We start from the raw sequence: 13,482 nt of genomic DNA, 5'->3' as shown, positions 1-13,482 counted from the left end.
ATTAAATATTATTTGTTATATAATTATGTAGTATAATGAATAAGCCGATTCAGAGATGAACTCAATTGACTGTGGTAAGCGTACAGTCTGACAGGAGTAGAAGTGCACTAGCTGGAATCTTTCACTCATACTTTTATAGAGGAATGGAGGACATCACCTTTCACAGAAAATCAGGCATATTAGCTTTATGCACTTTCATTCTCCGATAGTGCATTTCTACCAGCAAGCTGGAATCTAGTAATAACTGACATACTGTAAAATTACTTTTCTTACAGTAGTTTGAATATTTTTAGAAGTACTTTAAGTTTAGAAAGATTTTAAGAACAAGCATTTTGAAAGTTAGAGGATTGTGTTGTGTATGTGTGTGTTTAACTTTACTGACTTACTTGAGTTTCCTGAAACCATACTAGGAAGACAAATGTATATTTGTAAAGCTACTTATTTCAGTAATTCTTTTGATATGTAAGAGTTGGTTATTTTTAAAACTGTTGTTTAGGACTTAAAATTCTTATATTTGAAAATTAATATAATCATTTAAATCAAAGACAAATTTATAGAGATATAATTAGAATAAGACTATGTAGGAAAGTTAAAAGAAAGAAAACGAAGTTTGAGTCACTTTCCTCCAAATAAATACAGTTTTAAAAAGCAAGCACTCATTTTTGTAACTTCTACCATTATAATAAAACTGAAAAACTACCAATCAATTTTATAGTAAATATAAGTTAAGTACTAAATGAGGATTACTGATACCTCAGTAAATAGTGTTGGTCACATGAAAACAGGCCAGATTGCAGTTGATTGGTTTAAGCAGGTGGAGCTAAAAATTACAGATCATTTATTACAAGATGTTATTTCTCTGTAAAATTCTGCAAAATTGTACAGAAGATACCGATGTAGACAAATTTGATTATGTTGCTATATTATAATTGTAAAGTTTTATAAATCTTTATAGTAAGTATAGCAAAGTATAGCAAAGTAACCAAGGAATCACCAGTAGGGTCTTGGGGGAGGGTCTTTACAAGGTCAAGATCTTGGGAGAGAACTTTGAAATACTATATACTTATTTTTCAGATATCAGGACCTAAATAGGCCTCAGCTTAGATAGTCATAGTTCCAAGTGCTTCTGGTGGGAATATGAAAGAAAATACAATAAACAGAAGTTTCCCCCCCCCCCTCAATATTTCCTTCAGGATGGCTCCAGAAGTTGCAGCTGTTGAGAGGAAAGGGGGGTACAATCAGCTCTGTGATCTCTGGGCAGTGGGAATCACTGCCATAGAACTCGCTGAGCTTCAGCCGCCTATGTTTGACTTACACCCAATGAGGTCAGTGTGTTGTAACTGAAGAATTCTATGCTTAAATGAAGGATAATCCCCTCTCCGCCCAATATTTATTACATCATGAACAAATAATATTTTTAGTCTTGTTCTACCTATTAACAGTAATAGAATTATTAATAGTAATAGAATTATATTATGTGTTTAAAATATGAAATCTTAAAAATGCTATTAATGTTTTGTTGATTTTTCAGAGCATTATTTCTAATGACAAAAAGTAATTTTCAGCCTCCTAAACTAAAGGATAAAATGAAGTGGTAAGTATTTTTGTGTTATTTACTTTATAATCAAGTGTAAAAAAGAATTAAAATTTAAAAGTCTGATTTTCAAAATTTCTTAGGTCAAATAGTTTTCATCATTTTGTGAAAATGGCACTTACCAAAAATCCAAAAAAAAGACCTACTGCTGAGAAGTTACTACAGGTATTATTTTTGCCCTGTAATATGTCTTTTTTTCAAAAGATAAAATGTCATCCAATTAGGTTTCTAATGAGTGTTCTGTACTATGTTATTTTTATAGCATCCTTTTGTCACACAACCTTTGACACGGTCTTTGGCAATTGAACTGTTGGATAAAGTGAATAATCCAGATCATTCCACTTACCATGATTTTGATGATGATGATCCCGAGGTAGGAACTGTTTTTACCAGTTAGCACATTTAACATAAATGTATGTAGGTATGTGTATCTCAGAAGCAGTTTTTTAAAGTCCTGGGTCTAGTTTAAATAAAAATCTTATAAGGGAATAATTAACTCTTTGACTTGGTCTCTCTTAGGAAAGTCATGTGCTGCGTTTTTCTTACTTCTTAAGGGTGACTGTTTGCTGAAAATGGCAAAGGCACAATCATCTAATCCACTTGGTGAAATTATTGTAGTTATTTCAAATAAAGTTGCCCATTAAATCACTATAAAAGAGAGAATGCAAATGGGAAGCACCTAAATCAGATGCTAGAATATACTCAAAATTTCTGTTCAATTTTCCTCTTAAAAAGAATCCTTGTACAGCACCTCATGAATTATTAATTATTAGTGGTTAGTAGAAAGTGTAAGATTGATTTTTGTTGGTGACTGAAACCCTAATTATCTACTATGGAAAGGTTTAAAAATGAGCCAGTGTAGTTGAGAAAAATAAAATAACTAATATGATGATGGAAGCATTGATATCAAAGGAAGCTTCTCTTCTGTTGACATAGCTAATAATTGTGGCACCTAAGATAAATTTAGTAAATGTGACATGGCAGGATTTTATTATTGGGTCTGTAACTGACATGAATAGCCTTGACCCTGACTGGCTTTGTGGAAGGTACTTAAAATGATGTAAATTTCACTGATGATACTCAGGGACCGATATAGCTCTCAGTGGTCAGAAAGGTGGTCGCTTATCGTCTTAAGTCAGAGAGAACCTTTCTATCAATTCACCATTGCTCTAGCTTGCTATCATTACACAGCCATAATTAAATCAACTGTCCTTTTGTTCAAGGTCTGTAAAAGAGTTTGAAAACAAAACTTAAGAAACGTGAAGTATTATTGACCTTATCATAGGGAAAAATTATTATTTTTTTTGCTTAATTTTGTGTTTTTTATAAACTTCGGTTTATACTCTTCTGCTATAATTCAAAACATATAAGCAGTCCTGAATTTACATGGTGGTGCAGGACTGTGAAAATGACCCTGTAAGCTGAGACACCTTGCAAAGTGATCGTAATCATCACCATGTTCTGTGACTTTAAAAAATTTCTCTCAAAATATTAAAAATTCTCTTATTGTCAGTTTTAAATGTATGAGGAAGTGAAAAAAAGATTAAAACTAATGTTTACCTAGCGTGCTGTTATTTAAAATAGTAGAGCCAATGCGAATGAATGTGTTTCATTTGTTTACCAAAAAACTTACATAGATGAATTATCAAGTAGTCTACTTACTGAGTAGATTGCACAGTGCTTGCACTTCTCTTGTCATACCTTCAGGACACAGAGTGAATATCTTTTCTCTGCCTTGGTGAATGTCCTATTCCTTTCTGAGTTTGTATCAACTTCCAACATTTTATCCTTTGTACTTTCAATGCATGAAATATCTCAGTATTCAAATTTCTGTGATATGAAATTTGCTGGTGCCACTTCTGGGGCATCTTCCATCTTTTTTCTTTTTTCTTTCTTTTTTTTTTTTTTTTTTTAAATCACAACTACTTTCTTCATTGATAGCAGTAAGTTCACCTTCACCAAGCTCTCTGGCAGTACTTCTCCAGTCTCCTGAGCAGCAGCAGGGTCCACCCTCTCACAGTCAGCTGTTTCCTTTTATAAATCAATGTATGTTAGATTCAGATTTTTTTGCCAGCATTATCCGTGGGTTATCACTTTTTATTTCTTTGAAGCACTTTTATCTTTGTTGGCTAATTCTCCTTCAGTTACCAGCTTTTGTTAAAATGTCACATGAGTGCATTACACAGCACAACTACCCACTTTGCTGTCTGTGCATGAACTGAATAACAGATGCTCAGTGACCAGTCACAGACTTGGAAAGAAGTGATGTGATTAGTCATTCGGCATGGCATGCACCTGTTAGTCACCTGGTGACCTGTGAGTAGAGTGGAGAGTTAGCAGTGAAATTTGCACATCATGCAATTATAATTAATGTACTAAGTGAATAAGGTATTAATACACTGAATATTAACATACTGCTGACTGAAACTTGAACCATGTGATGGGGGGACTGGTATAATTTTACTAAATCGTGGTAACTGAAATTCCTGCATATTAAGACTGCAAGAAAGGACTGTTTTCTCGGTGTGCTGAATGCTACGCCATTGCCTCTTAGTTCATCCTGTTGACTTTTTGTACTGAATTATGAAGTCCTTTTGAAAATGTATTTAAAGAGGAGAAATAATAAGCCAAATACAGAAGCAGTCTGTGGAATAAAAATTCTCCTGAAGTTTTCTCACGTAACAGAGAAAGAAATTCATCTTTCATATGAGGACTGTGTTTGTATTAGAATTATAAGTTAGGGGGAGTACTTTTCCTATCATAAAATACTTTTTCCAGAGAAATTCATAATCTTATTTGCAAATGCTTTGTGAAGGAAATTGCTGAGTGCTGTGTTGTCACTCATAATTTGAATGTATCTAACTAACATTTCAGCCTTTGCTGTGATACTGTGCATGTTGTGTGAAGGCTGAATACTCTTGAAAATACTTAGCACATCTACTAGTTTACTATAGTCTCTGATATTTATTATGCATCATACACTGTTAGAAGGGCATTTTTCTTTTTTTTTTCTTTTTTTTTTTTTTTGTTGAGTTCCCATATAGTTTGTTTTAGAAGTAGTACACATTGGAGTAATGGTGATTCTCATTTTTACTTGATATAATTTTCTTCTCCTACATGTTAATCCATTTATTGTGTGTAGCATTCTAAGATTTAATAATTTCATAGTTACACCATTTAAGCTGGGTAAGTAAAACTGTTCTTACAGGCAGTCATAGGTTTTATTCATGTTCACTGATGATAGCAATCTGTGTGACTAACCTGACATGATACCCTTTTTTGTTTGCTTATTTGTTTTTGCTACTATATATTGTGATCAGAAGTACAGGGTTTTTTTTTTTTTTCCAGCTCTGCATCTAATAAGCTGAGTGCCCTAATTTTGAGTTTCAGTGTTTTTATCTATAAAATGAAGACTAGGGGATCCCTGGGTGGTGCAGCGGTTTGGCGCCTGCCTTTGGCCCAGGGCGCGATCCTGGAGACCCGGGATCGAATCCCACATCGGGCTCCCGGTGCATGGAGCCTGCTTCTCTCTCTGCCTGTGTCTCTGTCTCTGTCTCTGTCTCTGTCTCTCTCTCTCTCTCTCTCTCTCTGTGACTATCATAAATAAATAAAATAAAATAAAAAAATTAAAATGAAGACTAGTACTAGGTTCCTAAGTTTATTTTAAGGACAAAATGAGCTCAGGTGTATGAAAGCACATTGTAAACTACAAATCACTGTGTACATGTTAAGTGTAAATACTCCATTTTTGAAATGATTTTTGCTATATTTTACTACTATCAGTATTTCAGTATTTGGGGTATTTTTTTTATTATTTTTTTAAATAAATTTGTTTTTTATTTTTTATTTATTTATGATAGTCAGAGAGAGAAGGAGAGAGGCAGAGACATAGGCAGAGGGAGAAGCAGGCTCCATGCACCGGGAGCCCGACGTGGGATTCGATCCCGGGTCTCCAGGATCGCGCCCTGGGCCAAAGGCAGGCGCTAAACCACTGCGCCACCCAGGGATCCCCTATTTGGGGTATTTTAAATTCATATGGCTTTATTTCCTGAGATGTGCCTGTACTGAGAATAGTTAACTTGGGTCATGTTCTTGATCTGCCTTTCAAATCTGGTAATTTGAGCTCAAGTCTTTATAAATTACATTTCCCATGAAGATACATCTAAGAATGTATCTCCTTCAAAGGTAATAACTTCAAGGGAAGCATTTCACACACAGAAAAAAACCTATTTGGTACATGAAATAGATGCTGGCATCACCTCTTAAGGTGAGACCTTGAAGTGTATGAGATGGAGCTGCAGAAGCATTACAGATAGATAGGACCCCCTGTACTCCAAAAGGTTGGAGGAATGTCCGTGATGTAGCAGTAGAACTCATCACCACCCCACCACCTGCCTCGCCCTGCCCCAGAATGTTTCTGAGTGTGACAGTACACATAGAGAGATTTTAATACAGTGAAAGGAAAGAAAATAGAGCACTACTCCTACAAGAAAAAACATAAAGGGGGAAAAATGTGTTAACTAAGTAAAAAGACCACAAATCATAAATATCTTATATTCAACTCAGAGAACATTTATTGGGAAACTGCTGAAGATAAAATATATCCATAATCTTTGAAGCTCCCAGTTTGTAGTAGCCTCTTTTTGAAAAAAATATTCACAGAATCATTATATTTTGCCCTATTTTTGCATAAAATGGAGTCTCTTTCACATTTGGATAATTTTGTGGACTACACTGTGACTTGATTATCAAATGCCACATGTCATTGATTTTTTTCTTTCCTAGCCTCTTGTTGCTGTACCACATAGAATTCACTCAACAAGTAGAAATGTAAGAGAAGAAAAAACACGATCGGAGATAAACTGTAAGTATATACTATGCACACTTCATAATTTAACAATGAGAAATAAGATTTCAAGTTGTAATTTAATTATAATTATTTCTGTTCATTTTCTTCCAAATAGTCATTCTTAGTAAATCTTTTTAAAGGTAGAATTTAATTAGGCAGTAAGAATTTCGTTTACCTTATTCCTGGTGAATTTTCTGTAGTGAGAGAGAGGGGATGTATTTATGTTGTTATTGTTTGGAGGAGGAATAAAATTCCTCAACCAGGCAGAACAGAAGTAAATGCAGCAGTGCTTCTTAAACTGGTAGGTGTATATAACACATCTAGAGAGCTTGTTAAAGTGCAGTTTCTGATTCAATGGATCTAAGGCAGAACCTGAGGTTATTCTCACAGGCCCCCACATTATGTAGATGTTCATGGTTCCATGGCCACACTTTGAGTAGCTAGGAGAGGTGTAGAGATCTGCAAAATGACTTAGCCTCTGAGTGCTAAAATGGATTCCCGGCCCTACTTTTCCACAAATCTTGATTCACTGGGTCTTTGGTCAGCCCAGGACTCTGTCTTTTAAAAGAGTCCTTCAGGTAATTCTTATGGACCGCCAAGTTAAGGCCTGCTGAGACAGACCATCCATTCACATGGAATCTGGTACTATCAGCTCATCAGTGATTCTGCCAGTGGGAACCTGCAGCAATAGTGCCTAAACTTTTTTCATCTTGGAAGCATTAATTCTCTATGACTTAGAATGCTAATTTAGTGCAATGAGGCTTCTGATAACAGTTTTCTATGGGTAAAAGATTTATCCTAAAGGATCTGGTATCCAAAATGACTTTAGTGAAATTAGGTAATGTGGTAACTTAAGATAACTACTGTAAAGAAACTGTTCCCAATTTTTGTCTAGATCAGTAATGATAATAATAGTCATTTCATACTTTAATTAAGATGAAGCTGTGTCTTTGAAAAGCTAAGTAAGTAGTTGCAGACACTATCACCATTTATTTTTATTTTATTTTTTTAAAGATTTTATTTATTTACTCATGAGAAATGGAGAGACAGGCAGAGACACAGGCGGAGGGAGAAGCAGGCTCCATGCAGGGAGCCTGACATGGGACTCGATCCTGGGTCTCCAGGATCAGGCCCTGGGCTGAAGGCAGCGCTAAACCGCCGAGCCACCCGGGCTGCCCACTATCACCATTTAATAGGGAAAAAACCCACATAAGAAATGCAGAAATGCATAGATTTGCCTGTGGGATAAACTCATACACCAAAGAAAGCTTTGGATCTCTTTCAACTTCCAGCCTAGTGGTCTTTCATAAACACTGCTCTTTTTCAGAAACCACCTCTCCACACTTGTGTGGATTTTACACTGCAGGTTCTTTGCAAACTTTTCTTTGAAGCTTTGGCTGGACCATACACTATATATTAAGTTCTTAGAAAAACTTTTTGCTGGTGCTACTTAGAAATGCTCTTAAAAGGAGGAAACTCTTGAAAGAAAGCATCATGCATTGTACAAAGGCCCAGGACTGAAATTTGGCACTTTGTTTGCCAACAGTTCATTGTGTGACCTTTTAAAGTTCCATCTGAAGCCAGATGATTTAAATTTGCTAATTTCCTTCCAAGCATATTTTTTTGAAAATGACTTTAGTATATAAACATTTCCTTTTTTTCATATACAAAAAGCAATTATAAGATGTCTGTCATTTCTTTAATAATACAAATAGTGATCAGAGATAGCTCTGTCATTGATTTAGAAAACTGTGTTCAGTACTATTGAAAATCTAATTTAAAGAATTTTAATCTTGGGGATCCCTGGGTGGCTCAGTGGTTTAGCACCTGCCTTTGACCCAGGGCGCGATCCTGGAGTCCCGAGATCAAGTCCCGCGTTGGGCTCCTGGCATGGAGCCTGTTTCTCCCTCTGCCTGTGTCTCTGCCTCTCTCTCTCTCTCTCTCTCTATCATGAATAAATAAATAAAATCTTTTTAAAAAAAAAAAAAAGAACTTTAATCTTGTTACCTAATTCTTTAAAAAAATTATATTATCAGGCTCTTTATTGCAAAGTGCAGTTCTTTCTCAGTCATTCTTTACAAATTTATATTAGTGATTTTCAGCTTCTAACTGCATATGATGTATATGCTATTTGAAACAGATGCCTGTACCCCAGTTTTTCTGAGATTCTGATAGGCCCTCCCTTTGGTGGGAGCAGGTAAAGTATGATGGACCTTTTTCCTTTTGGTAGCAACCACTACTTTTAATAATTTGCGAGTTCAATATTTGAGGCTTTTAAATCTTACACAATATTCTAATATCTGCTTTCTTAGAATATTTTATGATTTTACGTGAGATGTGATAGAATAGCTAATGCTATTAACTATAAAGACAGGCTTTGGAAAAATTATTTTAATAATTGTATATATTTGTTTCTCTTGATAGTGTTCCCAGTTACATGGTGTCTCTCCATGCAACCAAGATTTTGTTTATTTAAATTAATGGTGTTTAGGCAACAACTTGAGTGAAAATGGACTCATTTGCAGAAAAGGTGTCATTCTTTCCTTTTTGGGAATCCTCTCTGCCTTCACTTAAATATGATAAGCAAAAACTTGCTTTAAGAAGTAATTCTGGGGCTTTTCCTGTCTGCCATAGTAGGTAGTTTGGACCCATAATTGCTAGTGTAGGCTCAGCAAGTGGTAATGTTGCATTGGTGCTGTCTCAGAGAAGCTAAGAAAGGCGTTTCCGTCTGGATATTAAAATGGAAATTTGTGGTGTGTGGCTTGACATGTGTTCAAGATGATGAAAAAGGAAACAGAGATCAAGACCAATAGACAATTACAGAAAGTTGAGAGCTTCTGGTGTTATGAAGGACATTTTAGCACACAGCCTTGTGTGCTAAATAACTATTGAACTAAATAACTAACTAGCCTTGTGTGCTAAATAATTATTGAGCTAAATAACTAACAATAACTATTTGAACAGTAGCTGGATGATTCTGTGGAAGAAGCTTGTCATAACTTTAGGGAATTTGAAGAGAACAGGTATGAATAATGAATCTCCAGAGGGACTGGTGTGCAGTCCTCCCTTTCTGGGAATGCATTCCCACAGAGGACAGGGATATTGGATACCTGCTACAGTTAAAGTCTTATCCTTGACGTGAAAGTTAGTCTAAGACAACATCCCTGCACACGTGCATTCAGTGAACGTGTAGGGGAAACTGGCCTGTTCACATGTGACAAAAACACAAAGCAGATAGATGTACAAACTATCCTTATGTAACTTTATTACATGATTTGTAATACATCATTTGATGACAAATGTAGATGAGAGCTGTTTACTAGGCCTCTATGAAGGTGAATAAATATATACTTTATTTATATATATATACAAATATAAATTTTTAATACCTTACTAAAAGTTACCTTATGGTCCTTGATGTGTGATCATGTATGGACAAGTATGAGGAACCTCTTATTGAAGAACCTACTCACCTTTAAGGGCCAGAATTTGATACCTGGTCCAGAACAGCTATAAACTATATACAGACTTACACAACTGGAGGTTTTATACAGCTCTATTTCCCAGTTTTTTGTACTTATGCCTTCTATTGCTAAATATTTAAATCCCATGGTCTCCTTTAATTTGTATTAGCATTCATAATAAATCCTATATACAAAGCTAAAATCAAAGCAATTATCAGTGATTATACTTTGAAATTTCACTAATTTCCCTATCTTTTTTTTTTTTAAGATTTTATTTATTTATTCATGAGACACACACAGAAAGAGAGAGAGAGAGAGAGAGGCAGAGACACAGGCAGAGGCAGAAGCAGGCTCCATGCAGGGACTCGATCCTGGGACTCCAGGATCACGCCCCGGGCCCAAGGCAGGCACCAAACCACTGAGCCACCCAGGGATCCCTAATTTCCCTATCTTGACTGAGAATTGCTATTTCACTAGTTGAACTGTAACATATTTGTGATTGTTTTTCTTTTTAATTTTTTTATTGCATTATTTTATTGTTTATTATTTTAATGTTTTTTTATTGCATTTATTGTTTTACCTCTGCTTTTATCTCAGTGATCTTAAATGCTTTACCCAGGTTATAAAAGTAGATCATGATAATGAGATATAGACACTAAAGATAAAAAAAAAAAAAAAAGAAACTAAAGATAAAGGTAATGAAACATTCAGTATAATAGCAAGGAAAAGGTGAGAGTAGTACAATTAATTTATGTACGCCCTAGCTAGTTTATACGTGAGCTACAATGTTATATTATTTATTGTTACATAACAAATTATCCCAAAATTTAGCAGCTTAAAACAATAAGCATTTTTATCTCACATATTCTGAGGGTCAGGAATCCAGTACAACTTAGCTAGGTGGTTCTGGCTTAGGTCTCTTAAGAAGTTACATCAGCTGGGGCTGCAGTCATTTGAAACCTTGGCTGGGCTGGAGGATTTGCTTCTGAGATTACATAACTCTTCACTGAGGCTTCAGTTATGTACCATGTAGACGCTCTTCAGGGCTGCTCAAAGCGTGACTTCTCCAGAAGAAGTAATCCACTAGAGAAAGCCCAAGACAAAAGCCTTATCTTGGAAGTGATATACCATCACTCTGCCATATTCACTTGGTCACATAGACCAACCCTAGTGATGTTGGAAGGTGTTACACAAATTTATAAACACCAGGAGAGCAGGAATCATCATTAGAGGCCATCTTGAAGGCTGGCTTCCAAAAGTACTTTGCCTCAGTTGCTGTCTACCCACCTAAATCCTAAATTAAGATTGCCTCTAATTAATGCTGGGTCACAGTGAAGTAACAAGTTAGATCCTGACTGTAATTTTGTTAATGATTTTTTAATTTTTATTTTATTTTATTTATTTGTTTGTTTGTTTATTTTACTATGGAAGAGGCTTGGGATTAACAGATTAAGCTTTGATATCCTACCTGGACTGTATTGGGCTTTTTTCAGCCAACAGATTCTTCATTTAAATCTTTGGGTTATAATCACTTTATGGTAGATGATAAAATTAAATGTTTTCCCATGGGGTAGCTTAAAATTATTACATCATTAAGAATTAAGAATATAGAAACAGAGAAACAGATTGTGGCTTTACTTCTTTTCTTTTCTAGTTGGCCAAGTAAAATTTGATCCACCCTTAAGGAAGGAAACAGAACCACATCATGAACTTGTAAGTAGTAGTCTTGAAATGTTAACACTGAAAATCAGTATTTTAATTAGTCTTTGAGATATTGATACTGACTAAAAAAAATCTAGTTACTGATATTTTTAAAAGCATTTGGGGAAATAAAAAGGTAAGTAATTCTAAAATTTAGAAAAAATAAATCTGTGTTGCTGAGATTGGATATTCTCAAAATTAGGAGAAACTTACTAGTTTTACCATTCTCCAATTAAATGTTTTTAATGCTGGCCTTCCCTCCACCCCCATTTTTGTTTCTCAACTTTTGAGGGGCTTTTTGTGTATGCATTTATTGGGACAAATGCCACCATTTTAAATTAGAATGTTGGACCAGTAAAAGGGCATCTCACTGAATTTATGGGCAGCCTTTTAAGAGTGTAAGCCAGTTTTCTAAACATCAGGGTAGAGTCAAATCTGTTTGGACTAAAACTCAGGAGAGACTAGGCATACATAGTAGATCAAGTCTGTCATTCACAATATTCTTTTCATGATTCTTTTTTGTTAAGATTTTAAATATGCCTGTCCAGATATATGATATTTTTAGATGCAGTCTTAGAAGCAACATGTTTTGCAAATATTTAAGATGATAATATTCTGTGGAAGAACAAAGAATTAGACTTAAAAAACAAAATTAATCCTAATAAAATTAGTTTCTTACAGCTCCAGATTATATGTTTCATTTTTTCTTTCCTATTCAATAATGAGAAGAAAGTAACTGTTAATAAGTACTAAGGATTGAAATGGGAACTTTCCTCTTAAATTTAGTGCCTATTTTAACCCATTTGACTAAAGATACAAAGTGAATCTTTAGCTTTTAAATTATGGAGTTAATCTAGTTCAGTATACCAGCATGGAAGGTTAAACAAAACTTCTTAAAATTATTATTTAAAATACTTAAGCCCAACATTTATGTAGAGGATGGAGGAGATGAAAAACAAAAAGTAGTCTAGTCATGATATTTATAAATGCTAATAGTATTTTGTTAAGGCAGTTTGAGTTTGTTTTTTGTTTTTCTTTTTAAGTTGGCATTGCATGTATTTAAATTCAGTACTAATTTAATAACTGCATCACAGAGCAGAGTTGTTGCATTATTGCTATTTTAGAAGTTCTTTAATATTATTTGACTTGGCATTTGCCTTAATAAAATTATGTTAGCAGGACTTACCTCACTTGTGACAGTTTCCCTTTGTGAATTTGTGGCTTTTAGTCTAAGTGTAAATAACTTGGGTTTTTTGGTCTCTGCTAAACAGCCCGACAGTGATGGTTTTTTGGACAGTTCAGAAGAAATATACTACACTGCAAGATCTAATCTGGTATTTCTCGTCTTCTGATTTTCTTTGTCAGCATTGTTTAGTCTTAATTGTTTTTGGGTTTTTTTTTTGATCAAATATTTTGTTCAATTTTAATGAACCAGTTTAAGCATTGTTTTATAAGTTCCTGCTATTTAGCAAGCTATATTGATTATAGCCGTTTTTTCCCAAAACAAGTTAAATAGATGTATCAACTCAAATATATTACAATGAAAAATTAAAAACTTTTCCTTTTTTATGAGAAGTATTTAATTTTTTCACTCAAATTTTTAAAATTACATTTTCCTATAAAAATGTTCAGTTTTAATAATGTGACTTATTTTCGTAAACTAGAAATCATCTATATGTATACATCTCCATTCATATATATAACTGTTTTATATATTATGTATATAATTTATGCATATATAATTTAAAAAATAACAGTGAAATCAGTCTCAGGTGAAATTTTAACTTTGTAACATTAGGTAATATCCAGTTTTCTCAGGCCAAAATTTGGATTTTAAAGCCTCCCTGAAGTTATAAATATTAAGGCTGTGTTAC

At 34.3% G+C, this 13,482-nt stretch overlaps 1 protein-coding gene across 7 annotated transcripts in view; it reads left to right on the top strand.

Moving 5' to 3' along the window:
* Positions 1-13,482, top strand: part of MAP4K3 (mitogen-activated protein kinase kinase kinase kinase 3) — a 187,988-nt gene that overhangs the window by 121,130 nt on the left and 53,376 nt on the right. For 5 of the 7 annotated variants that reach the window (XR_007403089.1, XM_025454091.3, XM_049095777.1 and 2 more), the window contains 7 exons: positions 1,194-1,325; positions 1,532-1,594; positions 1,678-1,759; positions 1,857-1,967; positions 6,380-6,458; positions 11,562-11,620; positions 12,880-12,942. Coding sequence is in view for 6 of the 7 variants with exons in the window: in XM_025454091.3 (XP_025309876.1) it covers positions 1,194-1,325; positions 1,532-1,594; positions 1,678-1,759; positions 1,857-1,967; positions 6,380-6,458; positions 11,562-11,620; positions 12,880-12,942 (589 nt within the window). In the remaining variant the exon portion in view is untranslated. The remainder of the gene's footprint in view (positions 1-1,193; positions 1,326-1,531; positions 1,595-1,677; positions 1,760-1,856; positions 1,968-6,379; positions 6,459-11,561; positions 11,621-12,879; positions 12,943-13,482) is intronic. The other 2 variants (XM_025454095.3, XM_049095778.1) reach the window with 1 other exon arrangement.

This window comes from Canis lupus, chromosome 17, assembly GCF_003254725.2.
Source record: "Canis lupus dingo isolate Sandy chromosome 17, ASM325472v2, whole genome shotgun sequence".
In the NCBI taxonomy this organism is placed as follows: Eukaryota; Metazoa; Chordata; class Mammalia; order Carnivora; family Canidae; genus Canis; species Canis lupus.
This window is presented reverse-complemented; position numbering and strand designations above follow the sequence as displayed.